General features: G+C 41.1%; 1 protein-coding gene across 1 annotated transcript; it reads right to left on the bottom strand.

Annotated features, from left to right (window-relative positions):
• Positions 1-839: 839 nt before the first annotated feature.
• Positions 840-10975, bottom strand: LOC132375333 (IQ domain-containing protein F5-like). Its single transcript, XM_059940596.1, has 4 exons — positions 10963-10975; positions 7562-7599; positions 2731-2847; positions 840-1304 (listed from the first exon to the last, which is right to left on the bottom strand). Exons 1-4 carry the CDS (start codon positions 10973-10975, stop codon positions 855-857), a joined length of 618 nt encoding a protein of 205 aa, XP_059796579.1. The 3' UTR covers positions 840-854.
• Positions 10976-16001: the final 5026 nt, after the last annotated feature.

Here is a 16001-nt window from a genome sequence, read left to right as displayed (position 1 = left end):
CCCTGGTCGGGGAGCAAAGATCCCACATGCCTCGCAGCCAAAAAACCAAAACATAAAACAGAAGCAATACCGTAACAAATTCAATAAAGACTTTAAAAATGGTTCACATATGGAAAAAAAAAATCTTAAAAAAACCCCCAAAAAACCAATGGTATAGGAACAAAAACAGACATATGGATCATAGGAACATAATAGAGAGCCTAGAAAGAAACCTATACACCTACAGTCAATTAAATTTCGACAAAGGAGGCAAGAATATATAAGGGGGAAAAGACAGTCTCTTCAGCAAGTGGTGCTGGAAAAGTTGGGCAGCCCCATGTAAATCAATGAAGTTAGAACACACCCTCACACCATACACAAAAATGAACTCCAAATGGCTTAAAGTCTTAAATATAAGACACGACACCATAAAACTCCTAGAATGGAACATAGGTAAAACATTCTCTGTACCACTGTTTTCTTAAGTCAGTCTCCCCAGGCAATAGAAATAAAAGCAAAAATAAACAAATGGGACCTAATCAAACTTACAAGCTTTTGCACAGCAAAGGAAACCATGAGCAAAATGAAAACACAACCATACACCACACTATGAAGGAGTTTCCCTGGAGCTGGCTGACTTGGCAGCTCTGCAACTTCATGTCTCCTACCCATGGCAGACATTACTAATCAACCACAGACCCCAGTCATCCAGCACCTGGCTCTTAGAATCCTCCTTTATATGCGACCCCAGACAACCTCAGAGCTGATCTGTGAGATGCCCAATATCTGCCATCATTTACCGTGACCCTTCACTGAGACAGTGACCTCCTGAAGATTGTCTGAGATCTTGTGACACAGTGTTGGAGCAGACCCAATCAATTCTTTATTGGGAAGGGGATGCAGTCTGTAATCCGACAGACCTGTGACCCCAGAAAGATCTCAAGCTCAAGTCCTAGTTGGCTTGCTGTGAGTTCATAGCTGCCCCTGAAAAAGCCACGGGTATGGCAATTATGCCAGCGCCAATAGACCTGGATAATGCGGGCAGCATGGAGCAAACGGCAATAACGAAGGCGGACGCGCCACATGCGGACCCAAGACTGTAGCCTGACCACTGCCCATTTTTGCTGAGCATAATGATCCAGCACAGCCCGCCGCTTCTTCTCCAGCAGCTCTGCCAGCTTCTGTTTCCACCAGTACTGAATAATACATGCTCTGAGGGCTGCGTGCAGCAGCGTCCGGCGCACCAGGGTGCCCCGCCACCAGGCCTGGATCTTTATTGCTTGCAACTCTTTGTCAGAGGGGGGCGCTTCCACTGGGGGGTGGGGCTGCAAGGAAAAAGAAGGGACATTTAGGAAACATTCCCGACCCACCTGAGCCCTGGTGTGAGCCAAGAAGGGGTCCTGATCCTTTATCAACAATGGCACCTTCCTCAGAAGTTTGTGAGCACTGGGCAGACCATTGGCTGGAGCCAGAGACCAGACAGGTTTCCCGTCTCTACCACTCTTGTTTAACAGACACATCACAGTTGAACTCTGAGTCTCAGGGTCCTCAACTGTAACATGGGGCACAACTGCCCTAGCTGTCACCTGGTTCCTTGGACCTGGTTGGCCAGTCTAGAACAAGAACACCACGATCTATGGGTCAAAGGGTTATTCTGTTGTGCCTGGGCCTGACCACCTACCTGGGAAGCATATCACTTCCCTTCAGACCTCACCCACAGGCTGGAGAAAGGGCATCCTTTGCTCTCCTTTCATGCCTGACTCCAGCTCCAATGCACAACCTGCTGTCTCCCTCTGTCAACTCACAGGATTAGAAGTTTGTGACTTCCTTGGTGGCACAGTGGTTAAGAATCCACCTGCCAGTGCAGGGGACACGGGTTCGAGCCCTGGTCCGGGAAGATCCAACATGCCATGGAGCAACTAAGCCTGTTTGCCACAACTACTGAGCCTGCGCTCTAGAGCCTATGCTCCGCAACAAGAGAAGCCACCACAATGAGAAGCCTGCGCACCGCAACAAAGAGTAGCCCCCGCTTGCCGCAACTAGAGAAAGCCCGGGCGCAGCAACAGAGACCCAATGCAGTCAAAAATAAATAAATAAATTTTTATATGTATATATATATATACATATAAAAATAAAGAAGTTTGTCTGCCCCACACAGTTTGGAACCTTTCTCATTTATTCCTCACTTTCACTTCTTTTGGTTCTCACATCTTGAACTTCAGTTAACACACATACATGTACTCATGTAAACACACACACGCTCCCACACAGTTCTAGACTTGGGTTTCCCTGTAGTTGACTCTGCATCCCCCAAACACAGCCCTCCCACCCCGCTCCCCAACTTTGGCATAGTCTGGTTCCCACTTGTCAGGGTTTCTTTTCCCTACAACCAAGTCTCCATATCTCAGTCACACCCACCTTTCTCAGGCCGAGAAGGAACTAGGACAAAAGGACAACAAGGATGAGTCAATTCCTGTTCATTCCAGTTCTGGATAGGACAACCACTCACCCTGGTTGGCCTGGGACACACTATCAGTTCATGACTGTTGCTCCTGAGCAATAATTCATAGCACTATCTTTCACTCACAAATGTATCCTGCTTTGGATGACAAATTCCCTGATCATCCCATGCTATGGGCCATAGCGAAGACAACCGTGACTCCTGGCTGACTTTGTGACTCCTGGCTGACTTTGTTTAGACATGTTGCAGGTTGGGGTGCCCCTGAACTTTGAGGCTTTCTATTGGCCTACCTTTGGTGCAGGGGACGGAGAGGGTGAAGGTGGACGCTCTTTTTTCTTCTCTCTCTCTTCTACTAAGGTGGTTTCATCAAGGTCTTCTATCACGATTTGACAAACGTGGCCATCTTTCTATAATCAGAGTTCAAAGGGGAAAGATATAGGTAGGTTGTTCTCTGTAAATTGTGTGCCGAGTCCACCACATGCTCAACCTCCTGCCTTGCCCAGAGACCACAGATATAGGACTTATATCCTTAACAACTGTGGAAATCCACCTTCCCCTGCTGTAACTTTGGGTAGACTGGCTCTCTCTTACACAACATTGAATGCCCATGACTTGGAAATAGATGGTTCAAATCCCTCAGGTCTGTGATTCCTTAAATTTCCCATAGTTAGGAGGTAGATGGTTCCATTGCTCTCAGGTCTGTACTCTTCCAGCCACAGCTCTGGCAGGAAGAGGGAAGGGAAGACAGAAATGATGTCATAAGGGCCCCTATGACTCAGGCATCAGAATGGTTCCCCACCATTGAGCCCTTTTTGTGAGAATTTGGAAATCCTGTCCCTTCTTCCTGCCATAAATGACCAAAATTTGGCTAAAATGGCAGGACACTGAAAATACTGGCCCATTGGCACAGAATTGTATGAAGTTGGTCATATCAGGCTGGTTGATAAAAACATAAATTTGAGACGATTTAAATATTCGTCAATAGGGAATTCAATTTCATCGACTTTAGTTCAATCAAACAATGGAACCAAGTAATATACAGAAAGAATGAGTTTGGAGCAAAATCTTAAACAGGTTCTTTACAAAAGATTTATGATGGCTAAGAAGCACATGAAATGATGCCCAACATCATTATTCATGATGGAAATAAAATTAGAACCACAATGAGATATTTTCTAGACACCCTAGAGAATGGCTAAAATAAAAAATACTGACAACATTAAATATTGACAAGGATGTACAACAGCTGAATCTCTTATACACCGCTGGTGGTAACATATAAAACAGAAGAAATACTCCGGAAAATGGTTTGGCAGTTTCTAATAAAGTTAAGGATATTTCCACCCTATAACTCAGCAATTCTACTCCTAGGTATTTACACAGAAAAATGAAAACATGTATCTACAAAAGATTTGTGCAAAAATGTTCATAGCAAATTTATTCAGATAGGTCAAAACTGGAAATAACTGAAATGTTCACCAAAGGTGACTAGAGAAAGCAACTGTACTCTGTTTATATAATGAAATAATATACAGTAATAAAAATGAACAAACTACTGAAACACACAATAACACAGGTGAATCTCAAAGCCATTATGCTAAACGAAAGAAGCCAGACATAAAAGAGTATTTACAGGATGATTCATTTATACAAAATTTTAAAACAAGCAAAATTAAAATATAGGTGAAATGATTCAGAACAGAGATTACACCTAGAGTAGAGGTATAAGATGTACTGCTTGCAAACAACACAGAAACAAAGAGAAATGTGCTGTATCTTGTTTTGGGTGGTGCTTACTGTGGAATATTGAATTGTGAAAATTCACCTAAATGATCTATTAAGAAGTGCTTAAAGGGAAAGGATCAAAATGGCAGAGGAGTAGGACGTGGAGCTCACCTTTTCCCCACAGATGCATCAAAAATACATCTACATGTGGAACGACTCTCATAGAACATCTACTGAACACTGGCAGAAGACCTCAGACCTCCCAAAGGGCAAGACAATCTCCACCCAACTGGGTAGGACAAAAGAAAAAAGAAAAAAAAAAGAGAGAAAGGAATTGGGACGGGACCTGCACCCCTGGGAGGGAGCTGTGAAAGAGGAAAGGTTTCCACATATGCGGAAGTCCTCTCACTGGAGGGGAGATCAGACAGGACAGAGGGGGAGCTTCAGAGCCTCAGAGGACAGCAAGAGAGCATGGCAACAGGTCTGCAGAGGGCAAAGTAGAGAGAGACCTGTACAGACATTCGGTGCCGACCGGCACTCCCTAGCCTGAGACGCTTGGCCATTGGGGCTGGTGGGGGCTGGGTGCTGAGGCTCGGGCTTTGGAGGTCAGACCCTGGGGAGAGGACTGGGGTTGGCTGCTCGAAGGCAGCCTGAGGGGGCTAGGGTGTGGTGCGCCACAATGGAAGGAGTCCGGGAAGAAGCCTGGGACCGCCAGAGAGGCAAGGCGCCATTGTTGAGGGGCGAGTGAGGAGAGGGGTGGGCACACCATAGGAGCTTCTGTCTCGCTCGCTCTCAGGGGGCAGGACACCGCCTACACAAGCTACGGGGGTGGGGGCGAGGGGTGGGGTGCAAGCCACCGCTGCCATCTTGGACTCCAGAGTCAGGCGCTGACCATTACCCTGCTGAGGGTTCTGTGAGTGGATGTAGGTCACTGTCCCTAACTTCCCAGGAGTGTGCACAGCCCGCCAGTGCCAAGGGTCCCACTAACAGGCGCCAACCGCTGTCCCCGCCTCCCCTGGAGGATATGCAGTCAGCTCCCTCCGACAGGGGATCTGTGACCAGGAGCCAACCGCTGCCCCTGACTTCCTAGAAGCGTGTGCATGGGCTGTGCACCTGCACACCCCCTATCAAGGGGATACCGGGCAGCACATGCTGAGGAGACAGGAAGCATCCAAACCAAAAACAGCCCTCACACCAAAAAAATATTAAACCCACACAAGCTATGCAGGGACACTCCCACATATAAATAGCCCTACAAGATGACAGTAGGTATTTGTTTCTCCTAAACTCACAGAGTAAGAGAAATATAAGCAAAATGAAGAAGGAGAGGAACCACTCTGAGTTAAGAGACCAAGAGAATTCCCCTGAAGGAACAAACAATGAAACAGACCTCTTTAGTCTAATAGACACCAAGTTCAAAAAGAACGTAATGAGGGATTTCCCTGGTGGTCCAGTGGTTAAGAATCGGCCTTCCAATGCAGGGGACATGGGTTTGATCCCTGGTTGGGGAACTAAGACCCTAAATGCTGCAGGGCAACTAAGCCCACGCACTGCAACTACTGAGCCCGTGTGCCACAACTAGAGAGCCCGCATGCCACAACTACTGACCCGGCGTACTCTGGAGCCTGCGCACCACAACTACTGAGCCTGCGCGCTCTGGAGCTCACATATCACAGCTAGAAAGAAGCCCGCGCACTGCAACTAGAGAAGACTGCGTGACACAACAAAGAACCTGCGCACCGCAACGAAAGATCCCACATGCCTCAGCAAAGATCCCACAGGCCACAACTAAAGATCCCAAAAGTGGCAACAAAGGCCCTGCGTGCCACAACTAAGACCCGACACAGCCCATAAAATAAATAAATAAAATAATTTTTCATAATAATAAATAAACAAATATTTTTTTTTAAAAAGGAGGTAATGAAAATACTGAAGGAATTAAGAAAAGCTATCAACAGAAATGCAGATTACTGTAAAAAGGAACTAGAAACTATAAGGAGGAGCCAGGAAAAATTAGAAAATTCATTTGTTGAGATGAAAGCTGAGCTCAAAGCAAAGAATAGCAGAATGCATAATGCAGAAGAAAGAAGAAGTGAACTGGAAACTAGAATGGAAATTACCCAATCAAAAGAGCAGACAGGGGACTTCCCTGGTGGTCCAGTGGTTAAGACTTCATCTTCCAATGCAGGGGGTGTGTATTCAATCCCTGGTCGGGGAGCTAAGATCCCAAATGCCTTGTGGCCAAAAAAACATAAAACAGAAGCAATACTGTAACAAATTCAATATAGACTTTAAAAATGGTCCACATTAAAAGAAAAAAAAATTAGTTTAAAAAAAGAGCAGACAGAAAGCCAAATGAAAAAAAATGAAAGCAATATAAGAGACATATGGGATAATGTAAAGCGGGCCAATCTACGCATAATAGGGATTTCAGGAGGAGAAGAAAGAGAAAAGGGGATTGAAAATGTATTTGAAGAAATTACGGCTGAAAACTTCCCAAACCTAAAGAAGGAAACAGATATCCAGATACAGGAGGCACAGAGGGTCCCAAACATGATAAACCCAAACAGACCTACACCAACAGACCTACAACAGACATATTATAATAAAAATGGCAAAAGTTAAAAATGGATTCTAAAGGCCACAAGAGAAAAACAAAGAGTTAATTACAAGGAAACTCCCATAAGGCTATCAGCTGATTTCTCTACAGAAACACTGCAGGACAGAAGGGAGTGGCAAAATATATTCAAAGTCTTGAAAGAGAAAAATCTGCAACCTAGAATACTCTACCAGGCAAGATTATCATTTAGAATAGGAGGAGAAATAAAGAATTTCTCAGACAAGCCAAAACCAAAAGAATACAGCAATACTAAACCTACCCTAAAAGAAATATTGACAGGTATTCTCTAAAAAAAAAGAAGCAAGAAGATATAGGAAGAAGGAAATAAAAATTGGAAAGTAAATCACTTAGTATACAGATCAAAAAGAAAAAAAGAAAAACCTACTTGTGAAAGCAATGATAAACACAAGGAACAGCAAAAGGATAAACAAGAAGATATAAAAAGGGACATCAAAATCATAAAATGTGGGGAAGGAGAGTAAGAAAATGCAGATTTTTTTTCTTTTTTTTTTTCTAAAATGTGAGCGTATAAGACTATCAGTCTAAAGCAAGCAGATATAGGAAGGGGTTAACATACTTGGAAAACCAGGGCAACCACAAATCAAAAACATACAATAGATTCACAAAAACTAAAAAGAGAACACAAGCATAAAAAAGGAAATCATCAAACCACAAAAAGAAAAACAAAAAGGAAAAGAAAGGAACAACCGAGAAACAAAGAACCAACTGGAAAATAAGGTTTGAAATGGCAATAAATACATATGTATCATAATTACCTTAAATGTCAATGGACGGAATGCTCCAATCAAAAGACACAGCGTGGGACTTCTCTGGTGGTGCAGTGGTTAAGAATCCGCCTGCTAATGCAGGGGACACGGGTTTGATCCCTGGTCTGGGAAGATCCCACATGCCATGGAGCAACTAAGCCTGTGTGCCACAACTACTGAGCCTGTGCTCTAGAGCCCACGAACCACAACTACTGAGCCCACGTGCCACAACTACTGAAGTCCATGTGCTCTAGGGTCCACATGCTGCAACTACTGAGCCCGCGTGCTGCACCTATTGAAGCCCACATGCCTAGGGCCTATGCTCCACAACAAGAGAAGCCACCGCAATGAGAAGTCGCCCCTGCTTGCCGTAACTGGAGAAAGCCCGCATGCAGCAACGAAGACCCAACACAGCCAAATAAATAAATAAATAAATAAATAAATATATAAATAAATAAGACACAGCATGGCAGACTGGATTAAAAAACACGAGCCTACAATATGCTGCCTACAATAGACCACCTTAGGGCAAAGGACACACATAGACTGAAAGTGAGGGGATGGAAAAAGATATTTCAGGCAAACGGAAATGACAAGAAAGCGGGAGTTGCAATACTCATATTAGACAAAAGAGACTTTAAGGTAAAGACTATAAAGAAAGATAAAGAAGGACACTATATAATGATAAAAGGATCAATACAAGAAAAGGATATTACACTCATCAACTTATATGCACCTAATATAGGAGGACCCAAATACATAAAACAAATACTAACAGACATAAAGGGAGAAATTGATGGGAATACAATAATAGTAGGAGACTTTAACACCCCACTCACATCAATGGATAGATCTTCCAGAGAGAGAATCAATAAGGCAAAAGAGATCCTAAATGATACAACAGAACAGTTAGATTTAATTGATATTTTCAGGACATTATATCCAAGAAAAAAAACAAGGATATACGTTCTTTTCAAGGACACATGGAACATTCTCTAGGATTGAGCACATACTTGGGCACAAAACTAACCTCAACAAATTTAAGAGTACTGAAGTTATTTCAAGCATCTTCTCTGACCACAATGGCATGAAACCAGAAATCCACCACAGGAAAAGAAATGAGAAAAAAACGACTACATGGAGACCAGACAAAAAAAGGACTCCATGGAGAATAGACATGCTACTAAAAAACCAATGGGTCAATGAGGAAGTAAAAAAATAATTTAAAAATACCTTGAGACAAACAACAACGAAAACATAACCATACAAAATCTATGCGATGCAGCAAAAGCAGTTCTTAGAAGGAAGTTCATAGTGATACAGGCCTTCATCAAAAAAACAAGAAAAATCTCAAGTCAACAACCTAACTTACCATCTAAAAGAGTTAGTAAAAGAACAAAGAAAACCTAAAGTCAGCAGAAGGAAGGAAATAATAAAGATCAGGGAGGAAATCAATAAAATAGAGATTTTTAAAAAATAGAAAAGATCAATAAAACCAAGAGCTGGTTCTTTGAAAGGGTAAACAAAATTGACAAACCTCTGGCCAAGCTCAACCAAGAAGAAAAGAGAGAACCCCAAATAAACAAAATAAGAAATGAAAAAGGAGAAATCTCAACTGATACTGCAGAAATACAAAAAACCATAAGAGAATACTATAAACAATTATATGCCAACAAATTTGATAACCTAGAAGAAATGGACAAATTTCTAGAAACATACAGCCCACCAAAATTGAATCAAGAAGAAACAGATGATTTGAACAGACTGATCACTAGAAGTAGAATCTGTAATTTAAAAAACTCCCTACAAACAAAAGTCCAGGACCAGGTGGCTTCACAGGCAAATTCTACCAAACATACAAAGAAGAATTTACACCGATTCTTCTCAAACTATTCCAAAAGACTGAAGAGGAGGAAACACTCCCAAAGACATTCTATGAAGCCAACATCCCCTTGATACCAAAACCAGACAGATACCACCAAAAAAGAAAATTACAGGCCAGTATCTTTGATGAATATAGATTCAAAAATTCTCAACAAAATATTAGCAAACCAAATCCAACAACACACAAAAAAGATCATACACCACGACCAAGTGGGATTCATCTCAAGTTCACAAGGATGGTTCAACATTTGCAAATCAATCAATGTAATACACCACATTAACAAAAGAAAAGTTAAAAAATCACATGATCATCTCAATAGATGCAGAAAAAGCATTTGACAAAATTCAACATCCATTCATGATAAAAAACTCTTACCAAAGTGGGAATAGAGGGAACATATCTCAGCATAACAAAAGCCATTTCTGACAAACCCACAGCCAATATAATACTCAGTGGTGAACAGCTTTAGCCTTCCCACTAATATCTGGAACAAGACAAGGATGCCCACTCTCACCACTTCTATTCAACATAGTATTGGAAGTCCTAGCCAGAGAAATCAGACAAGAAAAAGAAATAAAAGGTATCCAAATTGGAAAGGAAAAGGTATAATTGTCACTACATGAGGATGACATGATACTTTATATAGAAAACCCTGAGGACTCAACACAAAAAATACTAGTTCTAATGAATGAATTCAGCAAACTAGCAGGATATAAGATTAACATTCAAAAATCTGTTGCAGGGGCTTCCCTGGTGGCGCAGTGGTTGAGAATCTGCCTGCTAGTGCAGGGGACATGGGTTCGAGCCCTGGTCTGGGAGGATCCCACGTGCCACGGAGCGGCTGGGCCTGTGAGCCCCAATTGCTGGGCCTGCGCGTCTAGAGCCTGTGCTCCGCAGCAAGAGAGGCCGCGATGGTGAGACGCCCACGCACCGCGATGAAGGGTGGCCTCCGCTTGCCACAACTGGAGAAGGCCCTCGCGCGGAAGCGAAGACCCAACACAGCCATAAATAAATTAAAAAAAAAAATCTGTTGTATTTCTTTACACTAACAGTGAAACATCAGAAAGGGAATGTAAAAAAAAAACCTCTTATTTTTTTTTTTTCTTTTTCAAAACCTCTTATTTTTAAAAAACTTTTTATTTCATATTGATTAACAATGCTGTGATAGTTTCAGGTGTACAGCAAAGTGATTCAGTTATACATTTTCCCATTTAGGTTGTTACATAATATTGAGCAGAGTTCCCTGTGTTATACAGTAGGTCCTCTTTGGTTATCCATTTTAAATCTAGCAGTGTGTACATGTCAATCCCAAACTCCTTAACTATCCTTTCCCCCCACCCTTTCCCCCTGGTAACCATGTTTCTTCTCTAAGTCTGTGAGTTTCTGTTTTGTAAATAAGTTCATTTGTATCATTTCTTTTTAGATTCTGCATAAAATGATACTTTCTTTCTCTGTCTGACTTACTTCACTCAGTATGACAGTCTCTAGATCAGGGGTCCCCAACCCCCAGGCCATGGACTGGTACCTGTCTGTGGCATGTTAGGAACTGGGCCACACAGCAGGAGGTGAGTGGTGGGCAAGCGAGTGAAGCTTCATCTGTATTTACAGCTGCTCCCCATCTCTTGCATTACCACCTGAACTCTGCCTCCTGTGAGATCAGCTGCGGCATTAGATTCTCACAGGAGCGTGAACCCTACTGAGAACTGTGCATGTGAGGGATCTAGGTTGCGTGCTCCTTATGGGAATCTAATGCCTGATGATCTGATGTGGAGCTGAGGTAGGGATGCTAGTGCTGGGGAGCAGCTGCAAATACTGACTATCATTAGCAGAGAGGTTTGACTGCAAAGAGACCATAATAAATTGATTGCTAGCAGACTCATATCAAAACCCTATCAGTGAGTGGCAAGTGAAAAGAAGCTCAGGGCTCCCACTGATTCTGCATTACGGTGAGTTGTATAATTATTTCATTATATATTACAATGTAATAATAATAGAAATAAAGTGCACAATAAATGTAATGCACTTGAATCATCCGGAAACCATCCCCCCCCCCCACTCTGATCTGAGGAAAAATTGTCTTCCACGAAACCGGTCCCTGGTGCCACAAAGGTTGGGGACCACTGCTCTAGAGCCATCCATGTTGCTGCAAATGGCACTATTTCATTCTTTTTAATGGCTGGATAATATTCCATTGTATATATGTACCACATCTTCTTTATCCATTCCTCTGTCGATGGACATTTAGGTTGTGTCCATGTCTTGGCTATTGAAAACAGTGCTACAATGAATATTGGGGTGCGTGTATCCACTGGGACCATGTTTTTCTCCAGATATATGCCCAGAAGTGAGATTGCAGGATCATATGGTAGCTCTGTTTCCAGTTTTTTAAGGAACCTCCATATTGTTCTCCACAGTGGCTGCATCAATTTACATTCCCACCAACAGTGTAGGAGGGTTCTCTTCTCTCCACACCCTCTCCAGGATTTACTGTTTGTGGATTTTTTTGATGATAGCCATTCTGACTGGTGTGAGGTGGTATCTCGTAGTTTTGACTTGCATTTCTGTAATAATTAGCGATGTTGAACATCTTTTCATGTGCCTCTTGGCCATCTGTATGTCTTCTTTGGAGAAATCTTTATTTAAGTCTTCTGCCCACTTTTTGATTGGGTTGTTTGTTTTGATGATATTAAGCCGCATCAGCTGTTTGCAAATTTTGGCGACTAATCCCTTGTCGGTCACATCATTTGCAAATATTTTCTCCCACTCTGTGGGTTGTCTTTTCGTTTTATTTATAGTTTCCTTTGCTATGCAAAAGCTTTTGAGTTTAATTGGGTCCCATTTGTTTATTTTTGTTTTTATTTCCATTACTCTAGGAGATGGATTGAAAAAGATATTGCTGCAATTCATGTCAGAGAGTGTTCTGCCTATGTTTTCCTCTAAGAGTTTTACAGTGTTGAGTCTCACATTTAGGTCTTTAATCCATTTTGAGCTTATTTTTGTGTATGGTGTTAAAGAATGATCTAATTTCATTTTTTTGACATGTGGCTGTCCAGTTTTCCCAGGACCATTGAAGACACTGTCTTCCACCATTGTACAGTCTTGCCTCCTTTGTCATAGATTAATTGATCATAGGTGCATGGGTTTATTTCTGGGCTTTCTATCCTGTTCCATTGATTTATCTATATTTCTATTTTTGTGCCAGTACCATACTGTTTTGATGACTATAGCTTTGTAGTATACTCTGAAGTCAGGGAGCCTGATTCCTCCAGCTCTGTTTTTCTTTCTCAAGATTGCTTTAGCTATTCGGGGTCCTTTGTGTCTTCATAGAAATTTTAAGATTTTTTGTCCTAGTTCTGTGAAAAATGCCATTGGTACTTTGATAGGAATTGCACTGAATCTGTGGATTGTCTTGGGTAGTAGAGTTATTTTGGCAATATTGATTCTTCCAATCCAAGAACATGGTATATCTTTCCATCTGTTTGTGACATCTTTGATTTCTTTCATCAGCATCTTATAGTTTTCGGAGTACAGGTCTTTTGTCTCCTTAGGTAGGTTTATTACTAGGTATTTTATTCTTTTTGATGTGATGGTAAATGGGATTGTTTCCTCAATTTCTCTTTCTGATCTTTCGTTGTTAGTGTATAGAAATCAACAGATTTCTGTGTATTAATTTTGTAACATGCAACTTTACCAAATTCATTGATGAGCTCTAGTAGTTTTCTGGTAGCATCTTTTAGGATTTTCTATGTATAGTATCATGTCATCAGCAAACAGTTACAGTTTAAGTTCTTCTTTTCCCATTTGGATTCTTTTTATTTCTTTTTCTTCTCTGATTGCCATAGCTAGGACTTCCAAAACTATGTTGAATAAAGATGGAAAGAGTGGACATCCTTGTCTTGTTCCTGATCTCAGAGGAAATGCTTTCAGCTTTTCACCATTAAGTACGATGTTAGCTGTAGGTTTATTGCATATGACCTTTATTATGTTGAGATATGTTCCCTCTATGCTCAATTTCTGGAGTGTTTTTATCATAAATGGGTGCTGAGTTTTGTCGAAAGCTTTTTCTGCATCTACTGAGATGATCATGTGGTTTTTATTCTTCAGTTTGTTGTTGTAGTGTATCACACTGATTGATTTGCAGATACTGGAAAATTCTTGCATCGCTGGGATAAATCTTACTTGATCATGGTGTATGATCCTTTTAATGTATTGTCGGATTCGGATTGCTAGTATTTTGTTGAGGATTTTTGCGTCTATATGCGTCAGTGATATTGGCCTGTAATTTTCTTTTTTGTGTGTGTGGTATCTTTGTCTGGTTTTGGTATCATGGTGATGGTGGCCTCATAGAATGAGTTTTGGAGATTTCCTCCTCTGCAATTTTTGGGAACAGTTTCAGAGGGATAGGTGTTAATTCTTCTCTAAATGTTTGATAGAATTCACATGTGAAGCCATCTGGTCCTGGACTTTTGTTTGTTGGGACTTTTTAAATCACAGTTTCAATTTCAGCACTTGTGATTGGTCTGTTCATATTTTCTATTTCTTCCTGGTTCAGTCTTGGGAGATTGTACCTTTCTAAGAATTTGTCCATTTCTTTCAGGTTGTCCATTTTATTGGCATACAGTTGCTTGTAGTAGTCTTATGATCCTTTGTATTTTTGTGGTGTCAGGTGTAACTTCTCCTTTATCATTTCTAATTTTATTGATTTGAGTCCTCTCCCTTTTTTTCTTGATGAGTCTGGCTAAAGGCTTATCAACTTTATCTTTTCAAAGAACCAGCTTTTAGTTTCATTGATCTTTTTTATTGTCTTCTTTGTCTCTATTTCATATTTCTGCTTTGATCTTTATGATTTCTTTCCTTCTACTAACTTTAGGTTTTGTTTGTTCTTCTTTCTCTAGTTCCTTTAGGTGTAAGGTTAGATTGTTTATTTGAGATTTTTCTTGTTTCTTGAGGTAGGCTTGTATTGCTATAAACTTCCCTGTGATAACTGCTTTTGCTGCATCCCATAGGTTTTGGATCGTTGTGCTTTCATTTTCATTTGTCTATGGGTATTTTTTTATTTCCTCTTTGATTTCTTCAGCAATCCATTGGTTGTTAGTAGCATATTGTTTAGCCTCCACCTGTTCGTGTTTTCTACAGTTTTTTTCTTGTAGTTGATTTCTTCTTCTTCTTCCTTTTTTTTTTTTTTGGCTGCACCATGGGGCATGTGGGATCTTAATTCCCTGACGAGGGATCGAACCCAGGCCCCCTGCAATGGAAGTGCAGAGTCTTAACCACTGGACTGCCAGGGAAGTTCCAGTTAAAAAAATTTTTTTTCTTTAATTGTGGTAAAAGTCACATAATATAAAACATACTATTTTAACCATATTTAACTGTACAGTTCAGTGGCACTAAGTACATTCACATTGTTGTGCAACTCTCACCATCATCCATGATGACCATCTTTAGTGTTGTGTTTGGGTTGCTTTTTCTTTTTTATGTGTTTATCTACTGTAGTTTTTGGCTTTGCTGTTCCCACGAGGTTTTGATATAGCAGTGTATATATGTACAAGGTTGTTTTAAGTTGCTGGTCTCTTTCCCGCCTAGAGGAGCTCCTTTATCATTAGTTGCAAAGCTGGTTTGGTGGTGCTGAATTCTCTTAGCTTTTGCTTGTCTGTAAAGCTTTTGATTTCTCCATCAAATCTGAATGAGAGCCTTGCTGGGTACAGTATTCTTGGTTGTAGGTTCTTCCCTTTCATCACTTTAAATATATCGTGCCACTCCTTTTTGGCCTGCAGAGTTTCTGCTGAGAAATCAACTGATAACCTTATGGGAGTTCCTTTGTATGTTATTTGTCGTTTTTCCCTAGTTGCTTTAAAAATCTTTTTAGTCTTTAATATTTGTCAATTTGATTACTATGTGTCTTGGCATGTTCCTCCTTGGGTTTATCCTGCCGGGGGCTCTCTGGGCTTCCTGGACTTGGGTGACTGTCCTTTCCCATGTTAGGGAAGTTTTCAGCTATTATCTCTTCAAATATTTTCTCAGGTCCTTTCTCTCTCTTTTCTCCTTTTGGGATGCCTATAATGCGAATGTTGGTGTGTTTAATGTTGTCCCAGAGGTCTCTGACTGTCTTCATTTCTTTTCATTCTTTTTTCTTTATTCTGTTCCGCGGCAGTGATTTCCACCATTCTGTTTTCCAGGTCACTTATCCGTTCTTCTGCCTCAGCTATTCTGCTATTGATTTCTTCTAGTGTATTTTTCATTTCATTTATTGTCTTGTTCATCTCTGTTTGTTTGTTCTTTAGTTCTTCTAGGTCTTTGTTAAACATTTCTTGCATCTTCTCAATCCTTGCCTCCATTCTTTTTCTGAGATCTGGATCATCTTCACTATCATTATTCGGAATTCTTTTTCCGGAACGTTGCCTATCTCCACTTCATTTAGTTGTTTTCCTGTGGTTTTATCTTGTTCCTTTATCTGGGACATAATCCTCTCCCGTTTCATTTCATCTAACTTTCTGTGATTGTGTTTTTCATTCCGCAGGCTGTAGGACTGTAGTTCTTCTTGCTTCTGCTGTCTGCCCTCTGGTG

Source organism: Balaenoptera ricei, chromosome 11 (genome assembly GCF_028023285.1).
Source record: "Balaenoptera ricei isolate mBalRic1 chromosome 11, mBalRic1.hap2, whole genome shotgun sequence".
Taxonomy (NCBI): domain Eukaryota; kingdom Metazoa; phylum Chordata; class Mammalia; order Artiodactyla; family Balaenopteridae; genus Balaenoptera; species Balaenoptera ricei.
The sequence above is the reverse complement of the archived record's forward strand: the minus strand, read 5'-3'. Positions and strand labels throughout refer to the sequence as shown.

Coding starts and splice junctions, on each gene's coding strand:
- LOC132375333 (XM_059940596.1), bottom strand. Junction 2,848..7,561: donor TCCGTCCATTGACATTTAAG/GTAATTATGATA, acceptor CTCTGATTATAG/AAAGATGGCCACGTTTGTCA. Junction 1,305..2,730: donor CTCCGTCCCCTGCACCAAAG/GTAGGCCAATAG, acceptor TTTTCCTTGCAG/CCCCACCCCCCAGTGGAAGC.